We start from the raw sequence: 17,677 nt of genomic DNA, 5'->3' as shown, positions 1-17,677 counted from the left end.
GTAGCTCAGTCGGTAATCGTGTTCGGCCAGAGAGCCGATTGGCCTCTGTAATAATAAACTCAGTGGAAGGATCAACCACCGAACTTGAACAGGATGTCTTGCGACGTCCGCAACGACCAAACACAACGATCAACAACGAATAAAATGAAAAAAAAAGTCGGTAGAGCACTTGCCCGCGAAAGGCAAAGGTCCCGAGTTCGTGTCTCGGTCCGGCACACAGTTTTAATCTGCCAGGAAGTTTCAGTCTTTGTAAGTTTTATTTTTTCTTGAATATTCACGGCGTTTACAGGAGTTTCACTAGAGTGTACCTTAGTTTCATGTAGAAGACGATGGATATAAATTTCTTTGTCGGAAAGCGTCCCATAGTATTCGTATTCACAATAATTCAATCATAGTGATAGGGATGACTGAGCTATGACTTATTGCGATGGGTAAAATTTTTTATCTCTATTTTTGTACGTGTCGATCGTATATGTTTATATCAATTTTCCCATGCCCGTTTAAGATTTCCATTTTATTCATCACCACAATATACCTCAACACTCACTTCAATAATAGTATTAGTAAAACAACAGGCAACGACAAACATACTTTAAAATTTCTTTGTGAAGACTGTTTCTCATACAAACCCTCTGTTTTCTAAGAGTTTTAATACATCCAGCCTGCCGTTTCTGACGTGCAAAAGGCAGACCTAATACTTTTAGATGTTTGTCTGATTATGATTTTTTTGTTCAAGTTTAGGATCCTGCTTGCTGAAAACTTTAGTAATGCTGACCAATTCAGTGATTAATTCATTTCTAATACTAATTTTCCCAGTTTTAACTAAATTGGGTGGTGACCCATCAAAATTTCGTGACATACGGGTCTTGCATTAGACTGCAGTGTTCCACATAGGCTAGCTTCCCCCCCTTTTCTACTCGAAAATCACTTTACATTTAACAAGTCACCCATTAATAACCATTTAAAAATTCTAATCCCAGATTTACTCAGGGGGTCAAAATTACAAATATGATGGTCACAATAACAGGTCATCTGTGTGCTTATCTAAGCAGCCAACACGCACATTTGTAGTAAAATATTTTTTCTCGCTGTTCTGGACATCGACGTGGTTAGAGTCAGGAATGTCAGATCGTGAAAAAGTAGTTTCAATTTCTGCCCATGACATTTAGTAAACTCACAGTACGGCTTAGATCGTTGAAGAAAAGAGGCTTTTTTTGCTCAAACTGGCGTTGCAGACCCACTACCACCGAGGAATACTGTTCACGGGATCCTGATTGATGCCACAGCAGAAGAGCCAGCCTAAGTGCCAGGGAGTTCCCCCGTCACTCTGCCTAAAAAGCCACAGGAGTGGTCAGTGCAGCCACTCCAGTAAATTTGGCTGAGGAAATTCATTACCTGTGGAGACGCTTCACCGCGCACCCACTGAGCCAATGAAAGAAATGAGACGCTTTCCGGGCCCCTGTCTTACCCAAGTTCTCAATACACCCAGTCCTCTCAATCACGAGAAGAAGAGTGGAAGTTGCGGCCAACTTTGCTTAACATGTATTGGCATCCATTTGTATGGAGTAATTTCTGTGTAGAGTCACGTCGGTAAGGATATGGTCGCGTCAGGAGGGTATCCACGTGCCTACTTCGATCACCCGAACTACGCCAACACGCCATCTGCCGTGGTTAGATAAGAGCTGCCGCATTTGCTGCCCTTTATTTTCATGTCTATAATTTCTCACGGTCAACAGTGTCTCCCATCTTCATCTCTAGGTTGTTTCAAATGTTTTACTGGTTAGGCCTCTTGAGCGCTGAACGAGCAGTAATCAGACAATTATTTTTCCTCTTTTAACTTCACATTCCCTTGGAGGACTCGCTATACAAAGAATAATCTAGAATTGTGGACTTGTGCAGTCCCATTATCTAGAAGCTACCTCTCCTTCTGTTGTATTTTATTGCTTTTCTTGTATGTTCCTGTGGCCCTCCCTCTATCCCTTACTTTGTAACATGATACGGCTGAAAACTCCGCTGTAGATTCGATATCCAATGCAAACACCGTCTAGATGACAAGGTCTTCAAGGTAAGCTAGCTTTATTCTGGAGGCACCATCTTTCTACCTTTGAACATTGCTGCGCAATATTTTGAAAAAATGGTGTGCCAAAATGTAGCAGAACCATCGCTGTTATTCAGTTTAATTATTTCACTGAAGGTGTTCTAGTGAGACATTTTACTCAACCCAGCACCACTGCTACACTACGAATTTTTCATTGCCTCAATTGAATGCATTTATTTTGCAATAAGTAAAATTTTGCCCGGCAATAATTTGCACGTAAGGGAATAAAAAGCAATAAGAAAAGAAATCTTATTTCCTTAAATACAGATAAAGCCTCTCAAATCCCACAGTATTTTTCTGTAGACCTTTATCTTCACTATAAAATTTCTACTACTCAGTCCTCCAACTGCAGATTTTTCTACATTATAAGTTATAAGGTTTCTAGGTGGGACTCGCAGATCAGTAGGTAAGTGCCCGAGTGTATATTCATAGGCCTGTGGTTGAATCCTCTCAGTTCAGGGACTTTTTTTCCGTCTTCACTTCCTTTATCTCTAGGAAAAGTTTAACGAAAAATGGGAAGCTGGAATTTGGTTAGGATTCCACGTAAAATTGCTAGTCTCCCTGTAACTGGATGTACAATCTAGTTAAATTATCGAAAGATACCCACAGCACCAGGCCCAGTAAAGCACTGTGGTCCTTATACCAACTCTCAGATACTGTGGACTGCTTTTACATTGTTCCAGTTACATAAATATCGCTTCTTCTTCTTCTCCTCGTATTTCGGCTGTATAGCGCCCAGCCATCTTCAGAGTGAGCCGGGTGACTGGCGCTCCAGTACTACTACAGTCATTTTAAACCCATGGACGGTGCCACTGTGCATTCTGCCATAGATACACAAGGCGACGGGGCGTTGATCAGCGGCAAAGTAGTTCAACATATGCATGGAATTAGATCTATAGCTACACGGTGATATGTAAATTTCACTGCGAGCTGCAATTTTGCGACGGAATCCGCCACTTTCTGTAATGAAGACACCAAGATATCACAACTGCGCAATTCGTAGTGATATTTTGGTATCATCGTGTGGATCGACTAAGCTTTAGAAGAAGTGAAATTTATGTGTGCGTACGACCGAAATTTTAAGGAACAATGACTGTGCCGCGAAAATTTGAAAATGATTTACCATTGTTTTTAGAGTTTGTAAGATAACCGATCAGGAGAGCTCCTGCCTTGAAATGACTTAAATTTTACTTATTCTACTACCTTTTCCCAAGTGTATAACTTGTTATGTTTAAAATGTCTTCGTCACTGTACCGCTGGGAAGATAGTTTAACATCAAATGCAAAATTCGCATCGGACAGAGACAGACGAAGATACCTAACAGAACGTGTTAAAATACGTATCTGGAAAACGCAAATATGCCACGACTGTAGACAAAAAATTTCACAAAAATTTACACTATGTCAGAAATACTGATACGAGCAACAAATTTGTAACATCGTGTCGGAAACAGCAATTAAGTGATAATACGGTATGACACCGTTGCCATCACATCCCATCCCATTAACGCTACACACCAACTGCAAACACTGGCCAACTAATACCTGTAATATTTTACATCCAGCACTCGCACTGTGCTAACAGCAATAAACCACGAAACATTGTCGGCAAGCGAAGATTTTTTTTCCACAAACTATCACAGCTAAACCAGCTGCCACTCCATGGCTGTCAACATACAATACATGACGCCACAGTAAAGAATGAACTTAATAGAAATGCAGAAAGTAAGTAACGTATCTAACTTGCGAGGATACAGGGTAGCACAAATGGACCAAAACTGTACTTTGTAAGGTAACGAGATCGTAGGGTGTCATTGAACGCATACTTAGGTGCCAAGTCGGCGGAAACAGTTTGCAGCCAATCCCAGGGCAGCACGTTCCATAGGCTTCTTCCTCAGAAGAGCGGTTGTTGGACAGTTGGACAGACGGGCAGCTTCTCAAACCAGCAATTGCCCGCCCCTCCCCCACACTAGAGGAGATTTTCAAATGGACAATACGGACGGCAGCCTGCTAAAAACAGTGGGACACGAATTCATTCTTGGCTGCATAGTATGGTCCATGGAAGTGCGGTAGCACTCGTGGATGAGTGACCAGATTTGGCTATATGTATATTCGTTAGCATGTGAATTATATACCGGATATTTTAATAGTACATATATTTAGTTATATGAGTAACATGTACGTGTATTACGATAATCCTAACAGGAAAGTTTCTTTTAGTGTTCTGTGCTGCTAAATACGCATTTTGTTCACTGGTAATGCTTAAATATGCCTCCATTCCAATCATCATCGTCATAATCATCATAATACGTTACTCTAAGTGCAGCTTCGCTTTTCGTACCTCGACACGCATATAAGCTGAACTTATTTTCGCCGGCCGGTGTGGCCGAGCGGTTCTAGGCGCTACAGTCTGGAACCGCAAGACCGCTACGGTCGCAGGTTCGAATCCCGCCTCGGGCATGGATTTGTGTGATACCCTTAGGTTAGTTAGGTTTAAGTAGTTCTAAGTTCTAGGGGAATGATGACCTCAGCAGTTAAGTCCCTTAGTGCTCAGAGCCATTTGAACTTGTGACTTGTTTGCGGGTGAAAGCCTAGTGATGACCCTGTTGCTCAATAGTTAATCTGTTTATACGAGAGGTGTTAAGTAAGTAATGCAACACTTTTCTCAGCTAATTCCGATTTAAGAAATGCGGAATTTGTTGTGGCGTATCGTGAAATATCGCCACTTCAGCACCTATAGTTTCACGAAGTTCCAGTAGGTGGAGGCGCCATACGCAGCCTTCAAAAAGGCGTCTCTAACGGAGGTGCCTTCGAAGAAGAGAGCAGTCACCGAGTTTCTTTTCGCGGAAAATCAGAGGCTTGTGGATAATCATAGGCGCTTGCAGAATGTCGTCGGAGACCTGGCAATTAACAAAAGCACGATGAGTCGTTGGGCGAGGGGTCTGACATCATCCCAACAAGGTAGAGCGAATCTGTCCCCCGCCAGGCGTGCTGGCCGGCCGCTCACAGCTGTGACTCCTCCAACGTTTGAACGTGCACACACACCCATTCGAGATTATAGACGACTCACAAACACATCGCTACACAACTGAAGTCTCTGCTGGTAGTACTGACACACTCGTCCTCTAGTTGCAGTACTCAAAGGTTTGTACCCGCTAAGTTCGTCGCCGCTTACGCACCTTGCGACTTCCATTTGCGTAACTCTATGAAGAATGCACTCCGCAGGAAGCAGTATGTAGATGATGGGGAGGTTATTGAGGCATCAATACCTTGATTGCGGGGTCCAACAGTAGAGTGGTACCATGCGGGCATACAGACCTGCACAGTAAGGTGGCCTTATGTCATCACATTGGAGATTATGTTGAAAAACAGGGTTTTCTAGCCCAAAGAGAGGGTAATAATCTGGTGTATAGGAATCTTTAATAAAATTGACCTTTCAGAAAAAAGTATTGCATTAATTACTGAACGCCCTCGTATTACGTTCCAGAGTTACTAGTTGCCTTGTAATATGGCCTTAGTTAAATGTTAGTAGGCATAAGCTGTGGGAGAATGTGGAAGTGAAATGCAGGTGCGAAAGAAATGAAACCGCATGCACTGTTCAGGAGAATACTTGTCACAGCCGCTCAGGAACTACGAGTAGTCACACAGCGCGCAAACCCTGCCAAGATACCCAAATAAAACCAAGAACACAGTAAGGATGCGAAGGTTGTTAACCCTAGAGATCTTCTCGAAAATTTACGTTAAGTGAGAAATTGGGTCCATGCTTAAATACAGAGCACCTTTAAAAGTTTTTTGGCTGCTAATACAAAATGTTTCCTAAAGAAAGAGATACGTCATAACGACTCTACCATCTTTGTTAACTATCAACAGATAAGGTACGCAAAGATTTACCTTGGATACGAATCCCTGTATAACAGTGTAGGCACGAACATGAAGTACAGAAATTTGCTAAATTCCGGAACCAGCCTGGAACTTCTCTCTGTATGTGGCTTGTACGCCAGAACATGCGGGACGTTGCTGCGAATGAACGCATGCGTCTTCATCAGCATCCTTACCTAGAAAATGATAATTGTCATAAATGAGAGCATTTACGATTTTGAAAGAAAAATTAAAGGGTTGCACGTAGTGCATGCAACAATGCCTGAGAGTTATAAATCTTGAACTGCCGAAAAATGTAACAATATCAAATGTCAAATTTCAATTTCAATGTGACAGGCTATTAGGTAAACTGGGAAGAAATTACTGGTTTACGATTTGACGAAGCAGGTTGCGAATTGTATAATTCACGGAAAGAACTAGCACTATACACTACAGGCCATTAAAATTGCGACACCAAGAAGAAATGCAGATGATAAACGGGTATTCATTGGACAAATATATTATGCTAGAACTGACATGTGGTTACATTTTCACGCAGTTTGGGTGCATAGATCCTGAGAAATCAGTACCCAGAGCAACCACCTCTGGCCGTAATAACGTTCTTGATACGCCTGGGCATTGAGTCAAACAGAGCTTGGATGGCATGTACAGGTACAGCTGCCCATGCAGCTACAACACGATACAACAGTTCATCAAGAGTAGTGACTGGCGTATTGTGACGAACCAGTTGCTCGGCCACCATTGACCAGACGTTTTCAATTGGTGAGAGATCTGGAGAATGTTTTTCCATTCGTGCACCCAGGTTCGTCGTTGAGTACACCATCGGAAGCGCTCCTGACTGATGCAGCGTCAAGGGTAACCGCATCCATGGTCTCCGAGCTAATAGTCCATGCTGCTGCAAACGTCGTCCAACTGTTCATACAGATGGTTGTCGTCTTGCAAACATCCCCATCTGTTTACTCAGGGATCGAGATGTTTCTGCATGATCCGTTGCAGCCATGCGGATAATATGCCTGTCATCTCGACTGCTAGTGATACGAGGCCGTTGGGATCCAGCACGGCGTTCCGTTATTACCCTCCTGAACCCATCGATTCCATATTCTGCTAACAGTCATTGGCTCTCAACCAACGCGAGCAACAATGTCGCGATACGATAAACCGCAATCGCGAGAGGCTACAATCCGACCTTTATCACAGTCGGAAACGTGATGGTACGCATTTCTCCTCCTTACATGAGATGTCACGACAACGTTTCATCATGCAACGCCGGTCAACTGCTGTTTGTGTATGAGAAATCGGTTGGAAACTTTCCTCATGTCAGCCGTTGTAGGTGTCGGCACCGGCGCCAACCTTGTGTGAATGCTCTGACAAAGCTAATCATTTGCATATCACAGCATCTTTTTGCTGTCTGTTACATTTCGCGTCTGTAGCACGTCACCTTCGTGGTGTAGCAATTTTGGCGGCCAGTAGTGTAGTTAAGATGTACAAAATTTTGATTTGTTATCTAATCAGTGGTCAGCTGCTCCCCGTGCTAATACTAACCTGTTCGGCAAGAATGATCATAGCAGATACGGGGGGCAGCCTGTTGGCATACACGATTCGCGCCGGCAGCACTAGGAACTGCGTCTGGAACCACAGCAGAGACACCAGGCCACCAAGGTCCAGAACGCGTCGCCCGTACCCTGAACCAGCATCTGATTGTTGAGTGGCAGCGTTTAAGAAAAAAGACACTAAATACACACACACACACACACACACACACACACACACACACGAGACACCGGCATCAGAATGAATAGATTGCATAATGACAAATACGTGAACTTGGTAGCTGGACAAATTTGGTAAATATTATTCTTCAAACATTTTTGGTAGTTTCAAATGAATGTCTATGTTAGTTGGTTACCACCTGAAAGGGACAGTGTAGCTCTTAGTGTAGTAAGTGTAGCTTTTAACATTATGACAGCATGAAGTTCGAGGGGAAACAGCGATGGTTCTGCTACATTTTGGCACACCATTTTTTCAAAATATTGCGCAGCAATGTTTTAAGGTAGAAAGATGGTCGCTTGTGAGTCTTTTCTGCAGCACACAGGCAAATAATGGCGAAAGGTCGGAGGCGGGGTGGGGGGGGGGGGGGTGTGTTGAAGGGAGGTTGGCAGGAGTTACCGAGATCAGGAATGGCAAGTCGCAAAAGAGTGGCAGATTTATATATACGTGCGTATTATAAACCCCTTCCCTAAGAATATTTCTCTTTCATACCACCTGTGTGTTGCCACAGATGAGGTGTCACTGATCTCACGCGAGGTGTATTTGCTTCCACCGCCCCGAGTGGTATGTACAAGTTCTAATAAATGTTTATCAACCTCCAGTCTTTTATAGAAACTGTTCCCTGCGCACAAAATTGCGCGAAGGTCGTGAATTCGGTATCTTGAGACCGTAGGAGAGACTTAGCGCGGAACTTATCTTAGGAATAATTACACAGGTAATCAGTTTGTTTACACGGGATGCCCCCGCTTTTTATTGTCAGAAGAGAAACTGCACAATCACATTACACTGTACTCAATTTCTTTTCTACAACAAATTAATGAACTGGGTATTTTCGTAGTTACAGCTCTCATATTTACGAACTAGACATTGTAAATTAAGCTTTAGCTGACACCTTGCAGACAACAGCTCTGTCTCCGAAAATAGTCTGTCCAGCTCTATCTTACTGCTAAACCACTTCGCCCGTCATGTAATTTAGGCGCGATCCGAAGATCTCCGAAGTGCTTCGTCTGCCTTTTCGTTTAGCAGTTTTTTATTATTCTGCAGGATATTAATACAGGGTGGAGCAGAGGAAACGCATGTTTTTTGAACCGCTAGTACGCGACGACGAGAGAGACAATGCAAAAAATGGTTCAAATAGCTCTGAGCACTATGGGACATAACTGCTGAGGTCATCAGTCCCCTAGAACTTAGAACTACTTAAACCTGACCAACCTAAGGACATCAAACACATCCCTGCCCGAGGCAGGATTCGAACCTGCGACCGTAGCGGTCGCGCGGTTCCAAACTGTAGCGCCTAGAACCGCTCGGCCATTCCGGCCAGCAGAGACAATGCAGTTTCAGTCGCCATGGAGCGTTGAAGCTTAGAGCATCGTGTGTTCGTTGTCGAGCAGTAGAAACAATGATTCTGTAGTCACAGTGAAACGTCTTTTCTGTCAAAATTTTATAGCTGGACGTCGAGGTGCAGTGCCTGATCGAAATAATGTAGTCCGATGGGTTGCAGCGTTTACAAGTACTAGATCTGTGATAAAAAAGAAACCACCTGGTCTTCCCCGTTCAGTTCGTATTCCGGAAAAAGTAGACCGAGTGAGAACGGCAGTTCTTGCTAGTCCGAAACGATCGGATGGACGACAGGCTGTAGGGCTGGGTATGTCACGTCGTTCGCATCACCGCATCTTACATGATGATCTTAAGTTTCACCCGTACAAGATAATGATCGTCTAGCAGCTTAGTGAAGGGGATTTTGTGCAGCACAGAGAGTTTTGTCGCGTAATGGACGAAATTTTTACGGAAGATGCAGATGCTACAGTCTTCATGGGTGATGAAGCACATTTTCATGTGGACGGTTACGTCAGTGTTCAAAATTGTCGGTACTGGGCTCTGGAGAACCCACATGAATTACTCGAAAGACCTCTCCACAGTTTAAAAGTAAGTGTGGTGCTGCATTTCAAAGATGGGGATTGTTGGACCCTATTTTCTTGCAGAGGAAGGAACCGCAGTTACTGTGACATCAGCGCGCTGTGTTAAAATATTAAACAACTTTCTTCGTCCAGAAATTGAAAGGCGTCAAGTGAACATGAGAGAAATATGGTTTCAGCAGGACGGTGCCACAGCTCGCACAGCGAGAGCATCCATGGAAGTGGTTCGACAAATGTTCCCAGCACATGTTATTTCGAGAATGGTGATGTTTACTGGCCCCCTCGCTCACCCTATTTGTCGATATGCGACTCTTTTTGTGGGGAAATTTAAAATCAAAAGTCTACATGAACAAGTCTCGCACAGTCGATGACGTGAAGAATTCCGTTCGTCAGGAAATTGAAGCCGTGCCGAATGAAATGTTGGAGAGTGCCATGCGTAACTTTCGCGAGAGGATCCAATTTTGTATCCAGCAAGAAGGACGTCATCTCCAAGACATTTTTCGAACCTAATTAAAGTATGTATATTTCAAAACTGCATTAGAAATCTATCACTTAATGCTTGTTTGTTATTATTTTTATCAAACTGTGTCCCAGTCATTCAGCAGTGGAAAACATGTGTTTCCTCTTCTCCACCCTGTACTTTTGAAATAATGGAATGACAGCACGCTATTGAGATGCTTTAATTTGAAACTTAAGTAAATATGCTGCTCAGTTTTTCTAATAATAATATAAGTTTATCATTTTGGCGTGCAACTTCCGAATGTAGCAGTCAAACGCTGAGAAGGACCACAATTTAGGCAGCCTTTCTCACGATATCCGTACAGAGTGAACCATCTGTCATCGGTACGTCACACCACGTTACGTCATCTTGCTACTGCTGTCTTCTCAGCTGCTCTAAGGAGAGCTTGAAACCGAATATGATGGCTGTAAAACCAGAAATATTACACATGCAAGACACCAGTCATTGAATTTACCTCTCAGGGTCTCCATCAAACTGACCTTCCTTACACAAGCGATATTTTATTCTCAAGGTCCTATCGATCGCGAAATGGAAACATGGAAAAATGTATCATTTTCAGAATTTTCTACACCTTCGAGCTACTTCTCTAAATAGTCCCGCTCCGACTTAGACGTTAGTCATAGGATTGTACTGACTTTCCGATACTCTCCTCACAGAAGGCAGACAACTGGGCCTTCTGCCCATTCTCTACGCTGCTCTGCAGCAGGCTGTTTGTGCCAAAATACTGTCCTCATAGCCAGCTGATCATGTGAGCATTAAGATGAAAATAGGAAGTTGCGCAGACCCGACTATGGTGGGTGATCAAACATTCGCCATCGAAAACGCTGCAAGAATGTGTCGTAATGAGGCCAATGCCCAATGACAACATTCCCCTTCCCTTGTTCTGAATTGCCCTTCGTAGACCATTTCCTCTAACCATCTGATCCATTCTAAGAAACTCATCTGGTGACAATCTCTTCCTTCCCTAACCGACTGCATAATGAATTAATGTACGTCGTCCTTCAGAACTCTTGCACCATTGCTGTTCTTCCCAGTCACGCATGACAGTTACGTTAGTGGGCTGCAAGAAATCAGGTGGAACCCCTCAGCAAAAAGAAATCTACACTGAGGTGACAGAAGCCATTGGCTATTTCCTAATATCCTGTTGGGGTCTCCTTTTGCCCGGCAGTACACCAACTCGACGTGGCATGGACTCAACAAGTTGATGGAAGCCCCCTGCAGAAATACTCAGCCATGCTGTCTCTAAAGCCGTCCATAATTGCGAAGGTGTTGGCGTTGCAGGATTGTGTGCACGAACTAACTTCTCAGTCATCCCCCAGAAATGTTCCATGGGATTCATGTCGAGAGATCTGGGTGGACAAATCATCCCCTCGACTTGTCCAGAATGTTTTTCAAACCATGCGTGAACAATTGTGCCCTGGTAACATTGTGCATTGTCATCCACAAAAATTGCACTGTTTGAAAACATGGAGGTTATAAATGGTTGCAAATTGTCTCAAAGTATCCGAACATAAGCATTTACTGTCAGTGATGGGTTACAATCCACGTAAACGAAGTCCACACCATTAAGGAGCATAGTGCCTCATTCACAAATTGGGTCCATGGCTTGGTGGAGTCTGTGCCACACTCAACCCCTACTATCAGGTCTTACCAACTGAAATCAGGACTCGTCTGAGCAGGCCAGGTTTTTCCAGTCGTGTAGGTTCTAACCGATATGATCACGAACACAGGAGAGGCACTGCAGGCAATGTCATGCTCTTAACAAACACTCACGCGACGGTCGTTTGCTGCCGTAACCAATTAACAACCAACTTCGGCGCACTGTAGTAACGGATACGTTCGTCGTACGTCCCACATTGATTACTACAATTATTTCATGCAATGCTGCTTGTATGTTAGCACTGATCAATCTACACAAATGCCGCTGCTCTCGTTCGTTAAGTGAAGGCCGTCGGCCACTGTGTTGTCAGTGGTGAGAGGTAAAGCCTAAAATTTGTTATCTCTGGCGCATTCTTTACACTGTCGATCTCGGAATATTAAATTTCCTAACGATTTCCGAAATGGAATGCCCATGCATCTAGCTCCGACCACAATCCCTCATTCAAAGTCTTTATTTCCGTTCTGCGGCCATAATCCCATCAGAAACCTTTTCACGCGAATCTCCTGAATACAAATAACAGCTCCGCTAATGTACTATCCATTTATACCTTCTGTATGTCATACTACCGCCATCTGTGTACGTTTATCACTATCCCATGACTTGTCACCTCAGTGTAATGGCTCTACTCGCATCACAATTTGTGGTAGACACTGTTGTTCTAGACATTGTACGTGCTCACTGCCCGAGTGACATGACGTAGTCAGTGGGAATACTACAGAGACTGCACAACATACATGAGCAAAGCATCATCGGATTTACAAGATGGTATTAATTTCACGACAGATCTGACCTTAAAAGAAAAAAAAAGAAAGAAGCCTTCTTATGTAACCTCTTATACCATTACATCTGCTAACAACTAATGATTTATTTTAGTCAAGGTAAAGTACCATCTTTAACCACAAAAGGGTTTGAAAGATCGACATAACAAAGCAGTATACAAAAGAAGGGTGAAGGAGAAAGTACTTTCTTGTTGCGAGCAACAGACTGGCTGGAGAGGCCTCCGCGAGACACAAACAGTTCTAAGTATGCCACTGCATTGAGGACATACGGGTCGGCAGAAGCACCCCATGAGAAGTCATCAGCACAGTCCAGCGAAAAACGCACACAGTAAGCGGTCATCCAAGTCGACGCTAGCATCGCAGACGATGCTTCCAGATGCTGTCGTGGAGACTCCTGACAGAATTACGGGCTCAGTCAGCTCTTACCAACTAGTCTGCAAGAATTAAATGTGTTCTGGAGTACAAATGACCATAGTTTTCTACACCACGAAGCGACAGCCACCATCATGTAGAACCATCCCTGTATATTCAGAGACTTGCTTGAAGGACCTATCTGTCAACTTACTTTAATACTGTAGCAGTGACTCAGAACTTCAGTCACGGAATTACCATGTATGCTGAAAATACATCATTGATAAAAGTTGTATGAACCTGTGAGTTACCTCCATAAGTCATTGTGAATTACTTACAGTTGGTAGCGGTTGGTTTGTTGCTATTGGAAGTAGTTCATCTTGTAGTGAATTTGAAGGAGATAGTTCCTGGGAGTTATTATGGATAGAGGTTATACATGCCAACTGGAGTAAATTAAAAACTGATTCCTTTTCACCATCCGCAGACACAGGTGATTCAGTTTCTAAACGGTTCAAAGAAAACAGTAGTATCATCTCGAATAGGTAGGGCCTACACCACTCATACAGTTGCAGTTGGTGGTGACTTCAGTCTACGTTCGATATGTTGGCGAAAATGAATTTCAGAGCCGGTAGTACAGCGTCGGAAGTGCTACTAAATGCTTTCTCTGAAAATAATTTTGACTGATTACTTCAGGAACCCTGTAAGTGTAAATGGTTGCGAAAACGTATTGGCCTCTTAGCAACAAACAATTCTGAGCAAATAGGCTTATGACGGATACAGGAATTGGTAAACACATGATCGTAGTAGCGAGACTGGCCACCGCAACATCCAAATTCATAAAAAGTAAAAGCAAAATATATGTATTTAAAACAACAGATAAAAATTCTGCTTGTAGGCTTGCTGACAGTTTCCGATCCTTGCCAGCTATGTAAATGTGGCATCGATTCAAATAAATATCATCTGTTGCAGTTTAGAGACATATACCGAATAAATTAATAGATGGTACGGATCCCCTTTCACACATGAAACGGGACAAAACCACTATTGTAGAAGCGATGAAAAAGTATGCCACATTTAAAAGAACGCACATTTTCCAAGACTGGTGATTTACTGAGCTCAAAACTTAACACGGGCTTCACTGCAAAATGTTTTTAATAGCTTCCTTGAACGAAACTGTCCAAATGTGACGGAATTCAAAGATTCTGGTTGTGTGTGAAGTACACCAGCTGCAAGACAATACCTTCACTGCGCGATACAATTGGTAATCTTACCGATGGCAGTGTCATTAACGCGGGGTTATTAAACTTAGTTTTCCGAAATTCCTTCACCAAAGAAGACCAAGCAAATATTCCAGAATTGGAATCAAGAACAGCTGCCATCGTGAATAATTTATATGTCCTCGATGTAGCAAAGCAGCTTAAAGCACATAATAAAGGCAAGTGTTCCAGTCCAGATAGCATACCATTTAGGTTACTTTCGAAGTATCATGGTACAATAGGGACATACTTTAAACTTCCTGGCAGATTAAAACTGTGTGCCGGACCGAGACTCGAACTTGGGACCTTTACCTTTCGCGGGCAAGTGCTCTACGAACTGAGCTACCCAAGCACGACTCACGCCCCGCCCTCGCAGCTTTACTTCTGCCAGTATCTCGACTCCTGTCTTCCAAACTTTACAGAAGCTCTCCTGCGAACCCTGCAGAACTAGCACTCCTGAAAGAAAGGATATTGTGGAGACATGGCTTAGCCGCAGCCTGAGGGATGTTTCCAGAATGAGATTTTCACTCTGCAGCGGAAAAGCTGGTAGAGCACTTGGCCGCGAAAGGCAAAGGTCCCGAGCTCGAGTCTCGATCCGGCACACAGTTTTAATCTCCAGGAAGTTTCATATCAGCGCACACTCCGCTGCAGAGTGAACATCTCATTCTGGAGGGACATACTTAGCCATCACATACAACAGCTCACTCTACGAAAGATCGGTGCTGAAAGACTGGAAAGCTGCACAGATCATACCAATATTCAAGAAAGGAAGTAGGATTAATCCGATGAATTAAGGACGCGTATCACTGATGTCAACTTGCAGGAGGGTTATGGGCCATTACTGTGTTCCAGAATTACGGATTACATTTAAGAAAACGGTCTACTGACACAGACGGCACGGATTCAGAAGATATCCTTGGGAAACACGAAGTAGTGAGCACTATCGACAGACCATTACATATCGACAGGAAAATCATCGAATAAAACTGAAGTGATATCTGGCGTTCCTCAAAGAAGTGTTATAATCCCTCTACTGTTCCTGATCCATATAACCAACTTAGCAAACGATCTGAGCAGCCATCTTATTTGTGTATGTTGCTGTAATCCACCGTCACGTAGAAATCATCAGAAGATCAAAACTGCTAAATTATTTAGACAAAATGTCTGTACGGTCAGGAAAGTGGCAGTTGTCTCTGAGGAAGTAGTAGTGTGAGGTCAGACACATGACTAAGAAAAGAAATCTTAAATGTCGGGTACAAATAAATCCACAAATTTAAATACGGTCAAGATAACTAAATACCTAAAAATTTCAATTAGGAGCAACAAAGGAGAACATTCACATAGATAATTTAATTTAATGGGTTGGCAAAACACACACTGATTTATTGCCAGAACAAGGAGAAGTTGCAACAGGTCTACTAAACAGACTGCCTACAATACTCTTGTCCATCCTCTGCTACAGTACTGCTGTGTCCTACGGCATCCTTTCCAGATAGGACTGACGGAGGACATCGAAGAAATCAAAGATGGGCAGCTCGTTTCGTACTATCGTGAAATAGGAGAGTGAATCATGCATATAATAAGAGTTCGGGGGGAGGGGCAATCATTGAGACAAAGGCGTTTTTCGCTCTGATGTTTTCACGAAATTTCAATCATCAACTGTCTCCTATGAATCTGGAAATATTATTTCGTCAGGAATCTGCATTGGGAGAAATGATCATCGTAATAAGAGCTATGAGTACTTCCAACAATTTTAAATGTCAAATTACTTTTTGGTCAGTTTACTCTGTTTCTTGTAACTAATTCATTTTAGTTAAGAAATCTTTGAAATTATGTGGCAGCTTCTACTCTTTGGCTTGTCTGGAAGTTACTGCTCTTTTGCACCGGCCAGGACCCCTAAGACAGGACACCTCCTTTCAAGGAGCACTTGACGCGAATACATGCCAAGCTGGAAAGCAGGAAATATTTTCTCCTTAAGAACTGGCTCATGTCTGAGCAAGCTATGAATTCTGTTTAAGTGCCATCTGTGATTTTGTTTCCATGAAATTACAAATGCACAAACACTTATTTTGAATACACTGGATTCCACAACACTGATCGCTTTCACCAGAATTAGTATCTTAATTGTAGGTCTAGTAATATTTCCCATGTGTGACTGTTGAAAACTTAATCAGACAGAATGTACATGTTGGAGAGCAGCGTACTGGTAACTGCACTGGAGGTAAGGTCAGGTGAATTCGGCAGGTCGACGAAGTGTGGCTGGCCTTCAAGGACACAGTATTGGCAGGTAGGTCAGCATCAACAGAGAGATGTGTACCCCGGTAAACTGCCGCTAGGTAAGAGTTCCCAACACCACGTTGTCAATTAGAGTCTGACGTAAGTTTGAGCAGAATCGGCCGATGCAAAATTTGTTGCATTTGTTAGCAGCACAACTAAGTTGAGTTTCCGACAATCTTACCAGGAGATGGTATTAGAGATGTTTCATGCCCTCAGCCCCACCTGGCGGCTTTCAGTCTTGCACTGTGCAGCGGTCGTAATGTTTTGGCTCAACAGTGTAGCCAATGTTGGTTAAGTGCAAACTGTCCCTAAACCGCGACCTAAGCCCTGACCTAGAGAACAGCCCCGTTAGACGTAGCACGACAGAAGAAACTTCTCAGCCCATCTAGTCACAGTGCGTCAAGAAACGGCTAAACTCGCGGTCAACGTTTCTAGCAATGACAACCCCAGATTCAATTTAACCCTCATTGCTATTGGAGTTTTGCAGGAGGTGCTTGGATTCAGCAGCTTCATCTGGAAAGATACAGACCCACCCTAAGATGAACACAGCAAAGTATTTGGAGGATTACTTGAATACTCTCCCAGCAGAGGGGTGTGACATCGTCAACAGGGATCGCCCCTGGCGTCCAGAAGCCATTTGGCTGGCAATGAAAGAACCTTGTAGCAATCATTGCCGGACGGCATGGTCCACTCTGCGCTGTACTGTTTGAGGCGTAGCGCCGTATATTGATCCTGCCTTGGAGGCGGTTAAGTGGGAGATGTGTCTCAGAGCTGGATAGTGAGATGGTGACGTGAGACTGGACGCGCACGTAGTTTATGTATCAGCCGATAGAGGACAGTATTGGATAGGGGACTGATTTAGTTTCGATTGTGCCCACTAGAGTGCACTAAAGTAGTAGAATGTTTTTCATAAACTGCTCTACTATTTTCATAAAGTGTTAAGTCTTTTCGTGTATGTAAAATGTTATAAACGTGTTTTAGCAGTATGAATGATGTGTGAGTGGTTTAAGGTTAATATGGAGATAACTGTTTAACGAGTGATGTAGTGGGATATAGTGTGGGAACATTTCGAAGAAATATGGATGTGGACGAAGGGGATTTTTGTAGAATACATTTGTCAAGTAAGTTTATGGTAAAGGGAAAGTTATTTCAGGTATAAATAACAATAGTAAATA

The 17,677-nt window shown here is 43.2% G+C and overlaps 1 protein-coding gene across 1 annotated transcript in view; it reads right to left on the bottom strand.

Moving 5' to 3' along the window:
- Positions 1–17,677, bottom strand: part of LOC124593880 (sterol O-acyltransferase 2-like) — an 84,817-nt gene that overhangs the window by 25,368 nt on the left and 41,772 nt on the right. Inside the window, exons 6-7 of the mRNA XM_047132227.1 lie at positions 7,519–7,670; positions 5,989–6,152 (exon numbers count right to left, since the gene is read on the bottom strand). Coding sequence (XP_046988183.1) covers positions 5,989–6,152; positions 7,519–7,670 — 316 coding nt within the window. The remainder of the gene's footprint in view (positions 1–5,988; positions 6,153–7,518; positions 7,671–17,677) is intronic.

The sequence above is a fragment of the Schistocerca americana genome, chromosome 2 (genome assembly GCF_021461395.2).
Source record: "Schistocerca americana isolate TAMUIC-IGC-003095 chromosome 2, iqSchAmer2.1, whole genome shotgun sequence".
Classification (NCBI taxonomy): Eukaryota; Metazoa; Arthropoda; class Insecta; order Orthoptera; family Acrididae; genus Schistocerca; species Schistocerca americana.
The sequence above is the reverse complement of the archived record's forward strand: the minus strand, read 5'-3'. Positions and strand labels throughout refer to the sequence as shown.